At 34.8% G+C, this 21,943-nt stretch overlaps 1 protein-coding gene across 1 annotated transcript; it reads right to left on the reverse strand.

Annotated features, from left to right (window-relative positions):
• Positions 1-690: 690 nt before the first annotated feature.
• LOC149782195 (heat shock 70 kDa protein 12A-like) lies at positions 691-12,180 on the reverse strand. The gene is made up of 5 exons (XM_089934851.1): positions 12,122-12,180; positions 6,359-6,664; positions 4,806-5,030; positions 4,032-4,188; positions 691-2,626 (listed from the first exon to the last, which is right to left on the reverse strand). Exons 1-5 carry the CDS (start codon positions 12,122-12,124, stop codon positions 2,079-2,081), a joined length of 1,239 nt encoding a protein of 412 aa, XP_089790977.1. The 5' UTR covers positions 12,125-12,180; the 3' UTR covers positions 691-2,078.
• Positions 12,181-21,943: the final 9,763 nt, after the last annotated feature.

The raw sequence follows: 21,943 nt of genomic DNA on the forward strand, positions 1-21,943 counted from the left end.
CCTTACGTTGTTAGAATCATTCTGACCGCCACCGACTGCTTTGTGGCACTGTGAATAATAATTATACCTTACGTTGTTAGAATCATTCTGACCGCCACCGACTGCTTTGTGGCACTGTGAATAATAATTATACCTTACGTTGTTAGAATCATTCTGACCGCCATCGACTGCTTTGTGGCACTGTGAATAATAATTATACCTTACGTTGTTAGAATCATTCTGACCGCCACCGACTGCTTTGTGGCATAGTGAAGAATAATGATACCTCCCCTTGTTACAATCATTCTGACCGCCACCGACTGCTTTGTGGCATTGTGAAGAATAATTATACCTTACGTTGTTAGAATCATTCTAACCGCCACCGACTGCTTTGTGGCATTGTGAAGAATAATTATACCTTACGTTGTTAGAATCATTCTGACCGCCACCGACTGCTTTGTGGCATTGTGAATAATAATTATACCTTACGTTGTTAGGATCATTCTGACCGCCACCGACTGCTTTGTGGCATTGTGAAGAATAATGATACCTCCCCTTGTTATAATCTTCTGACCGCCACCGACTGCTCAAGCACTCGCAACAATTTTCGTTAATTCGGGATAAAATGTTACGGTATATTTATTGTGTACACTTATATACAGTGTATCTTTATATTTGCCATGCACATGCCATGAACAGTCAAAGGTATCGTATGTGTTATTATTTTAATTACAAAGTATGAACAATGCTTTCAAACAAATGTCGTCATAGCTTCCACACTGTGCCACAACACCAGCAAACATAAAACAAGGAGTTTATAGCAGTAGTAACAAAAATAGTAATAGTTAACACTGCTGTCACGTGTTTCTACCCAACACTTACATCTCCAAATTACAAATTATGTGTTCGCGTCCCGTAGCTGTCGATTACTCCACTAAGTGCATATTGCAGGCTGCAGTTGTTGTGTGAGAACGGAAAGCGCCACAATGACATCATGCTTGCGTGCCCTAAATAAAAAATGTTACATGTCCCTGTGCTAATTAATGTAAAGTCTTAAAGTCAAAATATATATTATACCAAACCGCGGGTTGTGAAAATATCAGGACTATTGTATGAGGGACTTGTAGGCTTATGTACAAGTCCCTAATTCTATGAAGATATAATCTTTAAATGTAGCTGTATATCAATCAGTACATCCCGATCCTCCCTTTTCAATAGAAATAGAAAATAATCACCTGTGCCACAAATATCACTCTCTCGTTATATTTTGATATTTCTTTAATAATATTTCCAATGACTTCTTACTATTCTGATAAATTAAATTAAATGATCTTAACACAGTTTGTATTTTTCACTTGAAAGTATATCAATTAACGTATTTCATCCGTAGTCAATGATTAGATCATATAATGTTGCAAAACAAATAAATACATATATTTGGGCATGCGATCTCTTTTAAACGAGTAGATTACACAATTGAATGTATTGGGATCACACTTGTGCTTTTTCTGCCACTAGCCCTCTTTTCATTATGAAAGAACAATACCCAATAAGGTTTTCCACCGTGTAATTCAGTCTAAAAGATCTATTGACGCTTCAAGCTTTCTGCCTGACTTTGTATCTATAGCCTGTTTATGCAGATCCGTGCTTTCGTGAGTAATTGTAAAATCAACAGTACGTTCTTTACGGGGTAAACTAGTGTCGAGACCAGCAACTTTAAGATTTCCCTGGTAGAAACAGGATTCATCTGTCGTAAACTGTGTATCCTTCTCGCTACTCGCATAAATAGGAATATTCACGTAATCATTTTCAGAGCATCTTGGGTGAAATCGTGTTTCCTGTTTCCTTGTGTAAGATTTGACCATGTTTTATTAAGGAACCTTCCTCTAAAAATATGTGGAAAACATCTGTACACTTCCGTCTCCCATCTTCATCCACTCTCAGTTTTTCAACTGGATGCTTCCCATCAATAAAACTGGTCCGAAGGCCGACCTCATATGTATATCTAGCGACTCTACAAACTATGGTTGATTGATCGTGGCCATATAGCACAGCCCCCTTTAACACCACGAGACCTGCATCGTGAGGAACCAAGACTTTCACAAAGAAAATCTATCTTGAACAGCAAGGCTTAGCATCGGAGATTGAGAAAATCCTCCAACTAAAATGGCCACCGATATCCCATACTTCTCATAGTTGTAGAATATTTGCAGGTGTTCTAATACGTTTAACACAGACTTATCAAAAAAGCTTCTCAATAGGAAACTATCCAATCTCAATTTGTTTCCTCTAAGTACATTCATGTTTGCGGCGAATGGTGTTTGATTGATTACGTCTGTTAGTGTTTCTTCAGTTTCTCTCTGAAACGTTTCGACTAAGGTAACTGGGAGGGTGAGAGTGAGATATTCTTTCCCATCTGGAGATGCCTTCCTTTTCTTCACTTCAAAATCACGAAAGAGCCCAATATAGTCTTCTATGGCGTTCACTTTGAAGTTTTCAAGAACAGGATTTCCGAATATCTTAATCTGAAACTGTCTGAATGCCTCATCTACTTCCTGTCCTCCCCATGCGCCGCCTGTCGCCTTATGAATTTCTTTTAAATTCCCATCCTCCATTACTTCATGGATCGTGATATCAACGGTACCACCTGGAATTAATTGTTATTTGAGCTGTTTCTGATCAAAGTTTCAAAAACCAATAACATAGGTGATAGATGACACAACGTATTCAGGGACAGTTAAGTGCCGTAAACTGCAAAACATGTATAATAATTAGCAAGCAATAAGGCTCTCTATAGAGAAAACAAGCAAAATCACAGATCCGGTTACACACAATAGATGACTCTCTTCCTGTCCTCATTGTAAGTTTGATGGTTTACCATCTTTGGGCAAGTAGATTTTCATCAGTTTAATGAGTCATAGTGGGGATAGATTTTACAAAACAATATGATCCGTTTAAAATGCTTGTTAGATAGAATTTTCAAAAGTTTTTTGGTAATGTTGATGAAGTTTACAATTCTATAACTGGTGATACTCCATATAGAAATTAAAGGCTGCACTTAGTTTGTCTTTGCTTGAATGGTGTCATATACCATATACAATGTTATGGAACTAATTCATCTTAGTACCACATAGTTGGTAAGTACATGTCATGTATTTCCAAAAGGATAATCATATCTTAATCCGGACGGACACAAAGACATTAGGCGATTAATGTTACATCCAAACGTATGTTATATCTCATTAGAAAATAACTTTGAAAACACATCAGTTTTCATACTGTACGTTTTTATGAGAATTTTTTCTTTTCAACATTAGTTTTGAAAATTGACAACAAACGTAATTTATTTAGTTGTACCAATCAAAACATTTTACATCAGTTTTTCTGTAGATTCATCTCCAAACTGTTACGCAAGGCCTGGGATGAGAAATTATCGAAACATTTTTCAGTATAATCAACCAAATTATCGCTTCTTCAATCTATTTATATCACTCTTTTGTTTGAAAACTTTAATTAATGATGCTTTTTAAAAGAAATGAAACATACTATTTTGTTTAAGCAATACTATTACAGTTGACTTAGAATATGTTTTAAACTTGGAAAACGGATGGGGAAAATGATTTGATTGTACCAAACAAATCGGTTTGAAACACCTGGTGACACTTCCGTCTGTAAATATGGATAATGAAATTTCTCTGATACGGATAGAAAGTTCTTTGTTTGATGCTTAAGGATTTATCAAAACTGGTGGTGCCATGGATTTTAACCTGACACGAACAGTCTTAGTTCTTTGTGTGATGCTTAAGGATTTATGAAAACTACTGGTGCTATGGATTTTAACCTGACACGAACAGTCTTATGCAATTATTTGTATGTTGGTTAAGGATTTATCAAATTTGGTTGTTGCATTGATTTTAAAACTCGTTGTGTGTTTGCGCAGAACGTGATCCAAACTTGTAACGGTAACTATTAATTAAAGTCAAACATATGAAAATAAATAAAACAAGTGCTCACAATGAAAACAGCGTGTGTGTGTGTGTGTGTGTGATCACCTCCTGCATCAACGACGATGTAACGAGTTCCGGGAGACAAAGGCACGATCGCTGTTTCACCATCTGATGACTTTGTCTCGAGAGGAACGTGTCTGCAGTATACAGATGCCGCTTCTGGCTCCAAGGCAATAAGTAGCTGACCGTTGTTGATTCCAGCCTATGAAAAACAAGCAATATAACTTTAATTATATTCTTTTATCCATCCGTAAAATTTAATAATCGTTGTTGTTGTTTATTAGCATGTTTGTCATGTATTATTATTATTATTATTTGATGCTTGTGATAAACGCAGTATGTCCTTCACAGGACAACTATACATGCGGCAACAATAGTAATTGTTTATTCTTTCTACTTCTTTCATTTTTGCTTGTTCATTGTTTATATCATACGACTGTCACAAGCACAAATTGCATTTTCCCATTAGGAGTTATGAACTTGATGCTATCTTCCAAATGTAACGGAATATGCTCAACATGCTAAGCATCAGAATCAAGACAGAACTAAGCAAAGGTCTGTTTCACGTGAATTGTAATTTAGAAGCTAAAATTGCGTTCACATTCCTTGTACGACCTTATTTAGAAGTTATTGTATCACCATGACTGCAGAGTATTCAATGCTTCATATTTGGAAATGAAAATGTCATTCTAGTTGGAATCATTTTACGCTAGATATTAGATATGATCTCGCAAATATCCACATTAATGACCAATACATAATACATTATATATATATATATGTGTGTGTGTGTGTGTGTGTGTGTGTGTGTGCTTTCACCTGTATGGCCGCCTCACGCATAAAGCGTCTAGCTTTATCATTCCATACAGCGGGCACTGTTAACACCCACTGGATCTCTTCTTCAAATGAAAGTTGACCCCTAATTTTGGATGCAAGTTCCTTTTGGAGATCATCTTTCAAGTATCGAATAACAAGACTTATCACCTTCATTGCTGGCATCTCCTTCCCAGATTCATCATTTATTTTGGTTCGGCGTGTGAGATTCTTAAATGAAAGTGCAAATACTAATATTTCTAATCAATGATTAACTTGACTGAGTTGCATGCTTTTTATTATTATGCTTCACCTTCGAGAAAATATGTTTTATACAATATCTGTACAATATCGCAATTCAGCATCTTCCAGATACCGTATAACCATTCTTCTTCTGGTCTTTATGTTTTTTCTTCCATTTTATTTTACTAAAGCAAAGTTGTATGGTAATAGTTTGTTCCTAGTTTTTGTTGCCTGACTGATTCCAAAATAATATTTTTGTCTTGATATTTGGGGCTTTTATTTTTATTTCTGTTGAATGCAGACCGCAGGAAAATCGAAAATAAGAGCATAGCAAATATTTATTATTTTACGGTTTGTTTGATATGTCATAGTTTACTCAATAACAATTGGTAAATGAGCTATACTGTTCTTTAGGGGCTCTTCAGAGTAAATTAAAAGCACATTGTATTTTAAAAAAAAAAAAAAACATGTACCGATTCCTTTTCATGTTGCAACTTTGTTGTGTACTATTCTGATCTTCTTTACATGGCAAAATGAGATGTTTTAAGCAGTTCCTTAAGAATCTTATGTTACTGATACCAGGGACCAGCTGATTAGCATCAAAACATATATTATCAGTAACGTGTTCTCTTCACTGCAATAAACATTTTATTATATATCTGTTTATTCATTTATTCTTGGACTGGTGTTTGATACATCTGTTGAATCAGTAATTCAATATAACCCATCCATATTTGCAAAGATAGTGGATCAAATTTACATAAATTCTGATTTGTTTTGAATTATAAGCGTATAGTAAAGTTAAACATATTCAAGCAACATGAAAGATGGGGTAGTTATCAAATACAAAACTGCATTCGTGTTTTATTGCGAGTCACAAGAAATAATTCATTTTATATGCTTATACATATATCTTAACTGAAAGGTCTCCATCTATCCCGACACCATATCAAACTCCATCAGTTCTCTGACTCGGAACAAAACGCACATGTAGTTATGTGTATATACCTGCTTATCTCGTTCAAACAGAATTTATTTTTTATTCATATTGACTCACAGATTTTTGAAAGAAATATTGGAATGAAGTCTTCATTATGTGTGAAAAATGCAACTACGTTTCTTTGTCAAAAATTGTATATATGATCTTATTTTATTTCCTTAAATGTTTTAAAAACCAACATACTTATAGCCAAATATCAGCTGCCTACTTACCCTATCTTTGTATAGGAACATCTGGAATCTTCTAAAATAGTACATAAAAACCAACTGCCTTACAGTCAAATATCTGCAGCGTCTTTTCAGAAACGTCGACTTACCCTGTATTTGGAAAGGGCCATCTTGAATCTTCTAAAATAGTACCAGTCTTTGTGCTCATTGTTCTCAGCCAAGATGGCGTACTTGTCTTCAGCTTCATAGCCAAAAGCATCCAGTGTTTCACCATCTGGTCGTATTAGGGCAGTCGTGGGTGCTTTAGGAGAGATTCCTACTCCGCTGTTCCATTCCTTAACAAATATTTTTGTTGGTTCCTTCTGGTAATCATGTTTGAAGGAGCACGCCCAACTCGAAAACGTAGTTCCAAAGTCGACAGCAGCCACCAGAAGCATATTAGGCTTCAAAGAAGCCTAAAAAAAATGAAATTTTAAGTTTTAAAATCCTCATATTTTATAAAATATATTGCAGTGGTAGGCTTTTTGCCTAACTACAAACTGTTAAACCAAACAAATTCTGGTTTATACTTTGTGAATAAAAGAATAAATTCATTAGGTAAACTACGTTTTAAATATTTATATTTCTATCTAAAGGAACTCTTAGTATGTGATGGAAGAACCTGGTTGGAACATTTTAAATATTTTACAAATATTTCCAACCAACCGTATCGAAGTATTGGGAGTCATGTGGTAGCACTAACGTAAGTGACTTTACTACAGGACAAATTAAGGGTAATGCAGTTTCCACTGCTTTCATTTAAATTGTAGCAATATTCTGCTTTTATATAAACATGCCTATAGGGGTTGTGCCAAAATGCTGACCAGTCTGCTAAAGTCAGCGTTTCATTGTGGGGAGGTAATGTATTCATTTGCAGATTTTCATGACAAATGAAGGCACAAGTACATGAAGTCACTTCATAGTTGTAATGAGCTTAACACATCTGCAGGAGGCCATTCTCAGAATGTGTTTCTCTTCCCAATGCACAATCAACAAGATTTTTGATGAAGTGAAGGGGATTATTTTGGCATTTAGCGTGTACATGATATTTTTAAGCCTTTATTGCTATTATTCTTAGTAGTAGTAGTAGTAGTAGTACTATTGTTATTAGATGAAAACAGGATATGAAATTATTTACCAACTTTAGTCAAACAAGCAGCATATGACATTCACTATTTTCATTTCAATCCTGTTAAACCAGAGGAACTATACTATATATGTATACATCAGTATATTAGTTTCACTCGTTTTCACTTTTATTGCACTCTTATGTTTTCCTCGACTCATAATCATGTTAATCATTTATAATATGAATGGGACTCCTTTATTAAAAACAAATATTTATATTCGATACAAGCACAAATTGCAGTGTTCTAGAATTATGCACAGTAAATACAGGGCAATCATATTTTGCCATTGTTCAATTCAAGCATTTTCGCTCATGGGGATTGTTATCTTTCAAATTAGGGTAATTTAAATAACTTGTTTTTCAAATATTTATTTGACAAGTGAAGAAATTAAAGAAATATTAATATATCCATGTCTATATTTATTAGTATCCGACTGGATATTTTGACTTGGTATTATTGTATAAAAACAGGCAGGGTAAAATAAGTAGGTTTAGAAACGATCTTCTGGGTAATAATGATGTTTTATATTGTCATTAAGACGTTTCTCAGTATGCACCCAGTGTAACGCAGATTGGTCACCGTGTTCATAAACGCTCGTCCAGGAACGGGTCTTGAACGTATTGCACAGAATTATTTCATTTGTCCATACCTTACAAATGTCAAACCAAGTCTTTCAATCTTTAATTATGAAAAGTCATTATCTACAGCATAGCAATGAGAGCTGTGGCGCAAATAGCACTGCACCCTCCTTGAACTGTACTATAAAACCACAGAGCAGAATCAAACTTGAATGTTTTAATTCTGATTCTGTCATTCCTAATAATAACATGTTTGACTATAGTGCAAATTTCAAAACCTTCTGTCTGAAAAGCACTGTGGATACAAGAAAAAATATTAACAGGTCAATATAATCAATGGCTTCAAAACTTTAAAAAACATAAATGGCTTCATAGTCACGATCCACTTCGCCCATTCGATGTAATAACAACCTTAAGGAATATAAATTTTCTAAGGTTAAATAAATAATAATTTCGCTTTCAATTGCATGTCTTATCCTTCAACGACGTTCCGGTCATATATAGGTAGATTTATAATGTGTGATCCATAACCAAGCACCCCGGTTTCCCACAGTAAAATTCACAAAGCACAAATACACCTGTTTGTCACAGTTTAAAATTGTTGATTATGGGAAGTCAGTGTGTGAAAGATATTCTTACACGCAAGGAGTCTCATACCAAGCATATATCACGAAAGTCTAATTTCACACTTGCATTATTTTTCATTTTCTCATGTGGATGAATCCTCACTAAGTCTCTTTGAGCCGAATATTAGTACCTCACGTCATGCAATAAAAACAAAACACGACTCAAACAACCAATATGAAGAATGATAATTGTCGCATACTGCTAAACATGTATACCTAAAATATCCAGTATATTCCCTGTGTTAACAATTAAGGACGGTCCATTTTACAAAACAAATCTATGCTGTCATAAAGTGTCGTGAATGTTGTACATTATGAAATCTGCTCATAGAATTTGGCTAATTACTCAGGTTGAGAAATACCTTCGCAACACTGACTCCCCGTACTTAAGAAATAATCACTAACATCTTCGAATAAACGGATACGTAAATACAAATAGTACAAACCCTCATTTTATTACAATACTTTTCAAACCTAGTATTTTACTAAGAACTGGCGCCATAATGCAGTTTTCACGCGATGTTATGGTAACGTGCATTAGTTTCGTAATAAAGATCCTTTCTAATTTTTTAACAGAATACATTCTACCGATATTCTGATGTATAGGTGTTTAGTAATTCGAAGTAGGACCAAATCTTTATATTCAGTGTTTGGGTAGTATTTTGTGAAGCATGGATTGAAGTGTCAACCTACGGCTTGGAAAGCTTACTGTTGGGTCACAGAAATGTGATGCATGAAAAACAATGCAAGTGTGAAATTAGGGTCTCGTTAAGTGACTGCGAAACTGACATAAAATGTGTTATTACATTGATAAGAATATATATTTCCCGATATGAAGAATTATTACATACCAGTATAATAAGCAATTTTAGAAATATTAGATATCCTTCTGGCAGTTTGTTCCTATACAATCGTACAGTGTTATTTGTGGGGTTTTTTCTTCTTCTTCATTGTATAGATCGGGAAGTAAATCAGATAAGTTTTAAGTTTCCAAAAGGACAACATGTGCACAGTCTACATACAACAGAATGAACAAACATGGCCGTTAAACTACTCTAAACATTTCCCCACAGAACCATGGCATCACATATTCAACATTAATATAGACCACTGATAGAGCAGTATATACATTTGATCTTAATATGTTGGGGTGATACATCCCTTGAATTATCCTGGATAACAAAATTCCTATATGAAATGTCATAGGGTACTCATTATCTTTTTGCACACAAACTCTGAGTATGTGATTGGTAAGTCACGGAACTAAGGATGCATCCATAAAATCTGCATACATGTTTTTTGTTCTGAGTCGGCGGAAAGAACGAGTTTGATATGGCATCGAAATACGTCGAAGCCGTCATATCAAACAGTTCTTTCCCGTGACTCAGAACAAAACACTAATTAGGTTTTGCATTTAGTACACACCACCTCTTTTATACTTTCTAAATATGTTTAGCTTTACTATATGAATTCAGTTAAAAAAGAACTGGAATTTATACAAGTTTGATTCACTATATTAAAAATATATATACGCGCGGACGTTAAACGAAGACACCAGAATATTTTGAATCTAAGTGTGTGATACGGCAATAAGGATTAAACGGGTGTACAGAACGCCAGATTGAGCATGTAAGATTAAGTGTGTGTGTGTGTGTGTGTGTGTGTGTGTGTGTAGTAGTAGTAGTAGTAGTAGTAGAGCGCATTATTAAACTTGTGGAATCTAAGGACGCAGTCACTATTAGAAAGGGAAAGAAGCTTGAAAGTCATATAACATTGACACTGAAACTGAAAATTTTACTCTGTCTAAATGACACAGCTGAGAAAATGTCTGTTCCCAATTGCTCGGAAAATGAGTCTGAACTTGCCTAAAGAACATTAATTTTAGCAATTATCAAAAAAGATAACATTTACACAGTATGATAATACCGGCTTCTGAAACTGCAATGAATGATGTATAATTATACATAAAGTAAAACAGAGTTATCGGTTCGTTTTTGTTCCGATTTACCTTTGAAATCAAGGAAAGCATGATAAACAAGTGGCGATAGCAGTCTTTTTGAATGATGTACATCTGAACTAAAGCCAACTTGCAGAATCTCCAACACAAATTACACCCATCAATCATACGCCAAAACTAAAGCAATTGAAAGTTATTTTAGCCATACTTAAGATATATAATTTCTTTTTTAAATAACCAGAATAGCTAATGAGGAAAACCAAGCAAATTCTATTTCTGTAAATTCAAATCCTATACGAAGTAGATAACCCAATCTATACCCCATCGTTCTGAGAAAATTCTAAGGGCTGAGGTGATATGAGTTAACTTATTTTCTCTCAAGAGTTACAACGTTAATTTATCAGAATATATGAAAGAGAGAGAGAGGGGGTGGGGTGTTGATAAATTCGTATTCTTCGTTTTAATAGCAGCCAATATAAAATATATTGTCGTTTTAAAAGTAGCCAATGTAAAATGTATTGTCGTTTTGATCGTAGCCAATATAAAATGTATTATCGTTTTAACCGTAGCCAATATAAAATGTATTATCGTTTTAACCGTAGCCAGTATAAAATGTATTATCGTTTTAATCGTAGCCAATATAAAATGTATTATCGTTTTAATCGTAGCCAATATAAAATGTATTATCGTTGGAGAAATTAAAAAGAGTTTTGTGCTCCTACTTATCTTGAAAAAGAGCCTGCGATCGTACATATTCTCTTACCAGCATAATTATATATTGGAAATAAGTAACGAAAGTGGAATGTTTTATGGAATGATAAGGCAACAATCATAGCCTTGTGCGAATGAATTATTTTTCAAACGAGAGAGAGTGATCAAAAAGCATTATTTGAAAGATTGGCTTAGTAATTTGCTGTTGTCAGCCACTCGCCTACTCTCCCTCTTATAAGTAGAATATAGATCCATTCAAATGTATAAGCCAGGCGAATTTTAAACAAAAGGTGCAAGAGCAGTGGCGTCACTAGGGTTGGTGTCACCCAGTGCGGTAACTTATGGTGTCCCCCCAAGGACCTCCTTCCTGCACAAAAATTCTAAATTTATAAAGATACTCGTGTGCGGTAACTCATGATGTCACCCCCAAGGACCTCCTTCCTGCACAAAAATTCTAAATTTATAAAGACACTCTTGTGCGGTAACTCATGATGTCACCCCATGGACCTCCTTCCTGCACAAAATTCAAACATTTTATAGACAGTCATTTTGGTGTCACCACCTCTGATGGTGTCACCCGATACGGTCCGCACCCGCGCACCCACCCACCCCCCAGAAACGTCACTGTGCAAGAGACCGTATACTATCTAGAAAAGGAAACCTAACGTCCAATATAAAATAAATTTCACTATAAATGACTAATTAACCATCTTGTTGGTAAAATATATCGTTACACAAGTATGCCAACCTGACAACTTAATGTAAACGTGTACTCTTAAAGATCTCAATTTTAACCTGAAGCTGGAAAAATCGTTAATTCAAAAAAAAAATTAGTACTTATAATCCTAAGTATTGCTGTCTTTATACCTACCATTTTGACACCTTGAATAACAAAGGGATTCCTCTTGTTTTCCTAAGTGAACATTTTTGTGCATGCTGTGGTGTTTTGTGCTATTAATAAATCAGGAAGTGAATATGAAGCAAAGAAAAACAAGCTTCATTCCAGTCAAAGGGCGTATGTAAATGAAAGGCATAAACTTTCAAATAATCGGTGCAGAGTGAGTTTCTGTCCTCTCTTAAGTATGGTTTCGGATCGTATAACCATCCCATGGAGAAACGCATTTATTAACTTTTCCAAAGGTCTATTTCCAGTTGTTGATAATCACTTCACTGCTCTTCTAATGTAATCAAAGATGATGATGGCGACGATGATGATGATGATGATGGCAATGATAATATTAATGCTACTAATAATGACAATAATAAACACTAGTTAGAACACTAATATTTGTTTTTCAGATAAAACTGAAAGTATAATGGCATTGGCTCAATAGTGGGTTCCGTTCTTACATAGGAAATGGAACAGTTTTAGATAGATAGATTGATTAAGAAAAACAGAATTAAAACTATACGGATTTGCATATATAGTCAACTCCACTTTTTCAAATAAATTCATAAGATTTATGGAAATATTCTTCAGAAAAATTACAATGATCAAGAATTCTAGAAATTCAGCTACGCTTGTGAATCTTCTTATATTTTAGTTGCATGTGAGACGTCTGTGTTAAATCGCAAAATATGAATGCCTGAATTACAATTAAATTATGACTTGAGTAGAAAACACCTTCATCAAAGATTGTTGTTGTCCAACTGTAAGCATGCCTGTCCATGTTTGAATTCTCATTGAGAAATTGTAACAATGTTGATTTGGTATTTTGCATGCAATTTAAATATTGGCTCAGTTAAGCTTATTACTACTTTAAGTAATACTACTACATCTACAAATTATCATCATCATCGTCATCATCATCATCATCATCATCATCATCATCGTGACTGTCACTAACTTGTAGGTTCTAAAATATTTGGGTTTCATTGCCGAGAACAGCATCATTCGATGTTGCTGTTTGAAAATAACAGAGTTCGGTTCACGCATCGCCTCACATACAAAGTGCCGACGATGACAAACCAATGGAAAGCGATATGGAACCGTCCGACGCATTGTCAGTTTAGCATATGAAACTAAGAGGGTTTCATCGGCACATCTTTTGCCAAGAATGTTTACCCTTCCACTTAAGTTTCATAATGTCGGTCGTGAAATGTCTTACCTTAAAACTCTTAAGGCCGCGCACTTGAGTAACCACAGTTTCTCTATGTACATCAACCTGCTAAGTTCAGATAATTGCGACAGCTTGAAGTTCTTCTAAAGCAGTCGCCTTTATGTATCACTGCCATCAGACATTCAGATGAAGTCTTATATACTCGCATTTTGGAGGCTGAGCAGTATGCCGAAGAACATCAATTGTGTCGAACGATTTGATTCACTTTCATATTTTCAAAAGCTGCGTTTCCATTCGTTAATTTAAAAATTACCAGAACATCATTAACAATCAAGGTCTATTACAATGTTTTATGCTTTATTATGGTGTATACTGGCGCAAACACTTGTCAGTCGCATGTTATCCGCCATACTCACTGATGACTTCAGAGATGGTGACGTTGGAATCAGTATCAGATACGGAATTGACGGCAACTGTTCAGCCTCAAGGGGCTTCAAGCAAAAACTAAGGTCACGACAGAGATCGTCAGAGACTTAAAATTTGCTGAGGACTATGCCTTCAAAACTAGCTCTGAAGCTGACACGCAAAGCAGCGTCCACAAGTTCTCAGATGCCTGTACAATGTTTGGCCTTGCGATCAGCACAAAGAAAACTGAAGTAATGTATTAACCAGCCCTATCAAAACCATATGTTGAGCCAAACATCACAGTCCACGGCCACAGAGAGCAGTGAGAAAGTTCCTTATCTTGACAGCACTTTGTCCAAGGACGTTGTCATCTACGACAAAGTTAATGCCAGTAGTGCAAAGGCCAGTGCAGCCTTCGGTAGACTATACGCCAACAAGTCAGCTGCAGCAGGACAATGGAGGCAGGCCAGGAAAGCCTAAGCCGGATAACCAACAATCTGCGTTGCAGCTATTACATGTCCACACTGACAAAGAACACCGGTCACATCAGCCTCATGCGCACCCATATACCTATCGATCCCCTCCAAAGTGGTCCTCGTCGCATAGACGAAAAATCTCACTCAGACAAAACTTAAGAGTTTTGGTTGCTACGATTTTTGCTGCTTTATAATGCTCTTTTTTATATATAGATACCCAGTAGCCAAGGTGCATGTAAAGTGTTTAGTAATATTAGCCATTCTCCATGGGATGCTGTATAAAAACATATTTATGAACATTCTTTTTCGATATGATTGAAGTAAAATTATTCCGATTGAATGGTTAGTAATCTCAGTTTTCACGGGTTGGAAAGGATATATATTACACATAAAAACCTAACGCGTTGCGTTTACTGTAAGTAATGTATTCAGTTTACTTAGAGTGGCGCGTTACTTTAATGAATGGGTAAATTTTGGACAAACAAATCTACAAGTGTTTAATCCATTGCCTGTTGAATGTACAGCGTTACTTTAAAGCTGCATAAAAAACTGATTATAACAAAAAATACATTTTTAATGTAATTTTAAAAACTGTAAAACGCAATTGCCCGAGCTCGTTCTAACATTTCAAGTCCAGAAAGTTTGCACAGTTCTAATTTTGTCCTGTAGTTTTCACAAGTTTATAATTTTACCGACGATCAATGTGACTCTTACAAAATTTAGAAGTCAATATAATTTTGAAGTTTAATTTTACTCAAGTGAAGAAATTACTTGAAAAAGTCCATTATATTTTGAAATAACAAAATAACCTTTACCGAGTAGTTCTAGTGGCCTAAGTGGTTAGAGCGTCCGCCTCGGACAAGAGAGGTCGCGTGTTTGAATCCTCGGCCGAGTCATACCAAAGAATTACAAAAAATGTACTAGCAGCTGCCTCGCTTGGCGGTTAGCATTAAGAGGTTAGTGATAGGACTGGTCGGTCTGGTGTCAGGGTAATGTGATTGGGTGGGACATGATGCTACGTGTCTGCGGCATGATGCTAAACATCACTATAAACTGCCATACTGTAGCTATCGTAGCGATATGACTACACAATTGTTAATGCTACGTTAAAAATCCAACTCACACACACACACAAACACACAGACACATATACGCATAGTAGTTGTGCGAAACTCATGATTTTAATGTGTTGACTGTTGTACCAATTGGTATTTTAGGTTCATAATATGCCATAAATCTTTCCTCTTTATTATTATTATTATATATATATATATATATATATATATATATATATATATATATATATATATATATATATATAGAGAGAGAGAGAGAGAGAGAGAGAGAGAGAGAGAGAGAGAGCGACTACTAACTTTTATTACTGTAAAGATTAACTGATATACAAACTTAATAATCAGTGACCCAGCATTATCACACGCTAAACTACTTTATGTTGAATACATCAGTCCTCGTATTTACATGACGTTAAATCTTGACTAACCTGGAGATTCTAGTCTTACCTTCCATCAAGGATCCGCAGTTGGAAATGTAGTCAACATAATATTTGAATGAATCGACACTCCATTCACTTTGAAGTAAGAAAGAAAAATAGATGATGTCCCTAACGATGGACATGTGTAATCGAATACTTACGTTTGTTGTTTTATGGAATTGACAGACCAAAGTTGGCGGATTGACGATTACAGAGACAATTTATAAGCAGATACCTAAATATTTTCTTCAATAATTCATAACAAATAACGGGATGCCTATTTACAATAAAAGTAGTATGTAAACAATCTATATTATTACCCTAAACGTCCAGGTGCAATTGCAAATAAAACTTACCTGTGGGCACAAACTAAACATGATAAAATTAAATTTTAGGGAAGAGAATACAATAGTTTGAACTTAAAAATATATATGCCTCATGTAATCATGTAATTGTATGACTGTATGTAGTCATTGTGTTGTTTCGGTTCCCTTCTTACCACCGTCCTGTACTTGCATCTAACCGCAATCTTGCCCATTGTCCTGGTGATATGCGTGACCTGGTTTACAGCAATTGTGATGCATTTGCTTCAATGATATTTTGCGACTCTTATGTTAATTATTACATGAAGCAAATGGAATATAAAATACATACACATGAAAGAAAATATATGGTCAAATTGACGGAGTAACAAGCAGGCCGATAGATAAACAATAGAAAAATTCATTGCGAAATGGCTCCATTGTGAAAAATAAATGAACTTTTCTTTCATTTATTCAAATATCCGACTGACACTTTAGTAACAAACGTAGATCTTTGTCATTTTTCAACAGTTACACACAATAATATTATCTTTCCTTTATCTTAACGTAAAAGTATTTTCTTCCGGATGTTTAACAGATTAATAAACAGCAATACACCACTTTGAACTGGGCTGTTAGAGGACCGGTAAACATTACGAGTACGTAACATAAACGTTGTGAAAAATACCAGTCTTTACATCAGTCGTAAGTTGTCGAATGATTTGAAGACGCTGTCACGCTGAAAGAACAATTTTAAAATGTATAGTGTGATTTAGGTTTATGAGTGAAACATTATAATTAACTGCTATTTAACTTGATCGTGTTCAAATAATTTGGACCTTCTACTGAATAAAAAGTATGCCTTTAACTAGATTTAATGTGTATTTTAGTATAACCTTTCGCGTAGTTTGTGTGTACGCAAAAATGTTTACCTTGGTTTTGTTTCAAGTGATGGCATACAAATATCGGAGAAAGTTTACATGGTATGGAGAGGCTGTAAATTTTAGATATGCCGGAGAAACAACGGGATATAATTTAAGTTTACAACATGCCAAAGTACTTATCCTACCTCTTTGATGATGAAAAGCCACACCTGTGTTTTCTGCTAAATCTTATATATGTAAATAAAATACAAAATACCCATATCAACAACGTAGTATGTATGCAACATTTTGAAGAATTATGAGTTTTTAATATACGGGAGTACATCGAATGAAATAAAAATACATATGCACCTCTTGTGGAAATATCATTCCAACAATACCCAGCATGGAATAGTTCTTGCCATCTCGACTATATTTACAGCAATCCCACATTGAGTAATTGCGCATACTAAGCACTTCCCGATTGATCCAAAGAAAGGAATAAAAGCCTAGTTTCTCTACTTTTAATATTTGAGGGGGAGATGAATTGCAAAATATACTTTAGATATGAAAAGTCATGTGACATCACAGTTTATGTTGAGTTTGTTGTGATAACGTTCTCGAGCTGAAAACGGAACTAAAACCATACACATGAATAAAAAATAATGTAAATTACTGAATTTGTGTATAAAGTTATATCATTCATTTGAAAAAGTTTTTTAAAATAAAAAACCAAAACAATTATTCTCGTAATTCAGCAAATAAGTGATTTAGAAGTGTTCGAGTCTGAGATGCTTTCATTCTTCTTCGCAATAACTGAAACTAAAGAAGAAATGAAATTCATGACAACGCATGTTTGCACACAACGTTTTCACAGTCCTTTTTGTCTAGGCGACCCAATCCAAGACCGTTTCCCTATATGTAAGCAATCATTACATTTCGAAATTATATTTCCCTTGTATTTGTTTTGATAATCCGGTATAAAGTTATTTGATTAGTAATAGAACCGCTGTATTGGGACACAAAATATCTAACCAGTCAATAGAACATAGTTCTGTCAAGTCCAGGTTGTATTATACATTTCTTCAGTAAAAGATGAATGTGATACAGCAGTTACTGGCGAATAGTTTGTTGACTGCACAAACTTTTTGTTTCGGGAAGGGGAAGGGATCAAGGGGACAAGCTTCATGATTGTGTTAATTTATATGTCGTCAATCATCTACCATAGATAGAGAGAGAGAGAATGAAAGAGAATGAGACACACAGATGTATTTCAGTGCTGAAAAGGAGCACAACCATGCATTCTTTATAATAATGATAGGCGCTCCTATTTTCCACTTTACAGTGTTTTTTGTATATCTGACAAGATAATCTTGTGCTATTGGGGGGGGGGTGTTGGTGGGGGGACAGATTTCTGTGAAAACGTGTACGTGATACCAGCCACGCCATAAACCTAAAAAACGTTCTTAAATATATTGAGTATTTATCAATGAATCTTCATTATGCAAGCACGCATTAGCATTCCTAATGTAAAAGAAAATGTGTATGCCTCTGGCTTAGTTAAATTGTCCAATATTTCGCTTTCTTTCTTTTCCTTTTCTTTTATTCTGCCTTCTAACTTTTCTTTCGCCTTAATTCTCTCAGTCGTTACCTTTCACATTCTCTACATATTATTTAATTTCATTCTCTCTTTCTTTCTAAATTTCCGACTTTTATGCTTTACAAGAAACCCAGAGACCAAAAGCACATCTCTTTAAAAGAGTGGGACACAATATAGGTATATGTTCTTTAAATTTTTAATCACAGTAGTCCTACTAAAAATGTATCGTACAGTCATAATATATCAACTTTAATTTACTAGTGTAAACTGTATACATGTTCTCTCTCTCTCTCTCTCTCTCATTATTTGAAAACCTGAAATTATTCAAAATCACAGACTTTCAATCCTCAGATGCTGAGGTATTTTATCACAATATCGGTGTAGAAACATATTTAAATCAGATGAACTGTTTAATCATTTGACATGGTAATAATTACAGACCGTAAAGCAAGGTGCTCAGCTTGAGTCGACTTAACAACCTTTGTCATAGTAATGGAGAAGTATATATGTCTATATGACTCATGAAAGGCAGCAATTCTAAACCAAGCGTACGATGCACAAGTATCCCAGTTGTCTGATGCACATGTACTACAATCACCACTTATCTCCAACACAAACTCAACACAAGACATTTACGTGGATTTATGACATGGGATTTTCACCAAGTCCTTAATGAAAATGGATTATGTCGTATATGCTATATGGCTGCCATGACGACTGTCTTAAACATCGTGTTGTTACTACTCCCCCTGAATGGATGATTATTACGACATGTGGATTGCACATTTATCATGCACACATAATACATCAAAGTTAAGCTATAAATATTCTCTCTCTCTCTCTACCTTTCTTGAATACTTGAAATTTGATAACAAGCACAGACTTTCTGTCCACAAATGTGCAAGTATATGATCACGCTACTGATGGAGAAAGATGTTTATATTAGCAGACTAGTATAATATGTTGACATGGTAATAATTATAGAACCTGGAGCAGCATGCTAAGTTTGAGTCGACTGAACTACCTGTGTCATAGGGTGGACAACTGTATGTTTATGTGAGCCCTAAAAATGTAACAATTCTCAACCAGGCGTTCGACTCACAAGTGCCCCAAGTGTATGAAGCACACATCCTACAATCGTGTCACGCTCTCACCAACACAACATATGTATGTGTATATTATGTACATCTGACTCTTTCCTAAAGCATTTGCCAAAGAATATCATACTTGTTTCAAATTTATGCTGCATTTTTTATTAGTTAATTTGTGCGTATTTTATTTCATTTAAATTAGATAATGTTTTGCAATGCTATGCTTGTAAGGACTATTTTCAATAAATGCTGAAGAGAAAAGTAAGAATGAAATGAAATGGAAATTAATGAATCTTAGCGAATTAAACATTAAACAAACTTTTAAGACGAAATTAACATTAGATAATTATATCAAAGGTATCTTGTTTTGGAGCCATCATTGTTAGGAAGATGAATTTTCTGATGCAAAATAATGATTATAAAACTCGAATGTAGAAACAAATCAAGCACCCCCGTTATTATCTTATCACCACTCTATGGTCTTGAACTAAGTAACAGAAAACGTAAAGCCAAAATATTTTGTAGAATTCAACATATAATGTAATTCTCAATTCTAACATGAACACTTAAGAAGAATTGAGTTATCATGAATCAGAGAGCAAATAATCCTAAACGTTCTATCACAAGTTCAAAAATATAGAGTATCCCAGTGTTGATGTACCAGTTGTCTGAATTTACCGACTTACCAATAGCCTTGCGTTTTCATAATGATATAATCCAGAATGTCTTTTAATGAATGGACAATAATCCAGAAATAGTGTTTTAGTCCACAAGCCAATAAGCACATAGTAATTCCAATCAATAATTTAAATGAAAACAACTCAAACTATAACTGAATACAACTAAAATTGATTCACATGGACTGCAGTTATGATGGTAATTAATACTTTTTTACTTTACCTCGTTAAATACAGACTGTCACGTGAGTTATGACACAGCCAAAATGTCCTGGACCTAGGTCATTTTCAATGGAATTGTCCATCAAATTCATAAGCACGGTCTTGTCCCTCTACTTAAATTTTAACAAATAGCCTGACAAATATCAGGTAGACAATGTTTTCTTTTCCAAGGAGAAAATGTCCTCAACTCTAACCTAAGTAAACATGTTGCTTAGAAATGATCATTATTTTTACATATAATCTACAGTCATGGACAAATATTAGCTATATAATATCTTGTCTGCAAATGATCATGGACAATCTATACACATGGAGATAAATTAAACACACACTATAGATATACATAACAATCTACATCCTTTCTATATCTTACCGAACGTATGGGCTGATGGAGGAAAATCGAAGGTTCATTTTGGGAATGGCACCTAAAGTGTCCTCCTTTACACATTAATCCTTCTGTCGCGCGTGTTGCGTTTATAACTTAAAAATGATATATCGCCTTTTCAACACAACTTCTGGATGCCAGCACACAACATTTCCAATTTTTATATCAATAGCCTTCAATCCTGGCTTCAATAACATTTTGGCCACATGTAAGATTTGAAATTTTCACTATCCAGACATCCTCTCTAAGCACTAGTTACTACCCTGTTATCTTGCACACAATTTGCGTGAAAATGTGGCTATGTGGTGACAACACGATGTTACATTCAAAGATTGTAAAACTAATGAAGAAAAAATAAAATTAAACAAAACAAGATAAAATATAAAAGATATCGAAATTTGCAAAAATGTATATAAAATAACAAATAAATGTAACACATGTAAAATCCTTAAAACATAATTGCAATGTGTTGCATAAATCACATTGCCTTACGAGGTTCAAGATTTTCCCGGGTGATAAGTCCTCATACAGTTTCTTCAAGCAGTTCACGTGAAAATATTTCTGTCTCACAGGGTGGAAGCCGACACACTCAGCGGGAATCTGCACCACTGTCATTGGACAATGGCAAAATACCTACTCCAGTCGGGACACACACACACACACACACAAACACACACACACACACACACACACACACACACATATATATATATATATATATATATATATATATATATATATATATATATATATATATATATATATATATATACGCTGTGGGTTTCGCGTCTCTTTGAAAATACCCCTAAATTTGATTACTTAAAATAGCACGTTCAGGACTTGACAAGGAGTTTGAATTTGAACTGGGGCGTTGAATATTGTATTAATTGGAATGTCGACAATTTGTACTCACTCATTCAATACAACAAATACAGCTGACTCCAGCGAGGTGCCATCTTATATGTCAATGGGTATTAACGAGCGTTCATGCAGCCTACCTCTGCCATGAGTATTAATAGAGGGACACCGGCTTTATCCGTCTTTTATACGACAAACCATGTGAGGTTTTGCCTTTAACATGTTATGTTCTAAATCGGAATGGTATGATGACTTCTTGTTA

Source organism: Sinohyriopsis cumingii, chromosome 15, assembly GCF_028554795.1.
Source record: "Sinohyriopsis cumingii isolate HCF-2022 chromosome 15, ASM2855479v2, whole genome shotgun sequence".
In the NCBI taxonomy this organism is placed as follows: Eukaryota; Metazoa; Mollusca; class Bivalvia; order Unionida; family Unionidae; genus Sinohyriopsis; species Sinohyriopsis cumingii.

Bases quoted from the DNA above. Each gene is read 5' to 3' on its own strand.
- LOC149782195 (XM_089934851.1), bottom strand. The intron at 5,031-6,358 runs GTAAGTCGACGT...CTTTCATTTAAG, and splicing joins TGGCCCTTTCCAAATACAGG to AATCTCACACGCCGAACCAA. The intron at 4,189-4,805 runs GTGAAAGCACAC...TGTTTTTCATAG, and splicing joins TGCGTGAGGCGGCCATACAG to GCTGGAATCAACAACGGTCA.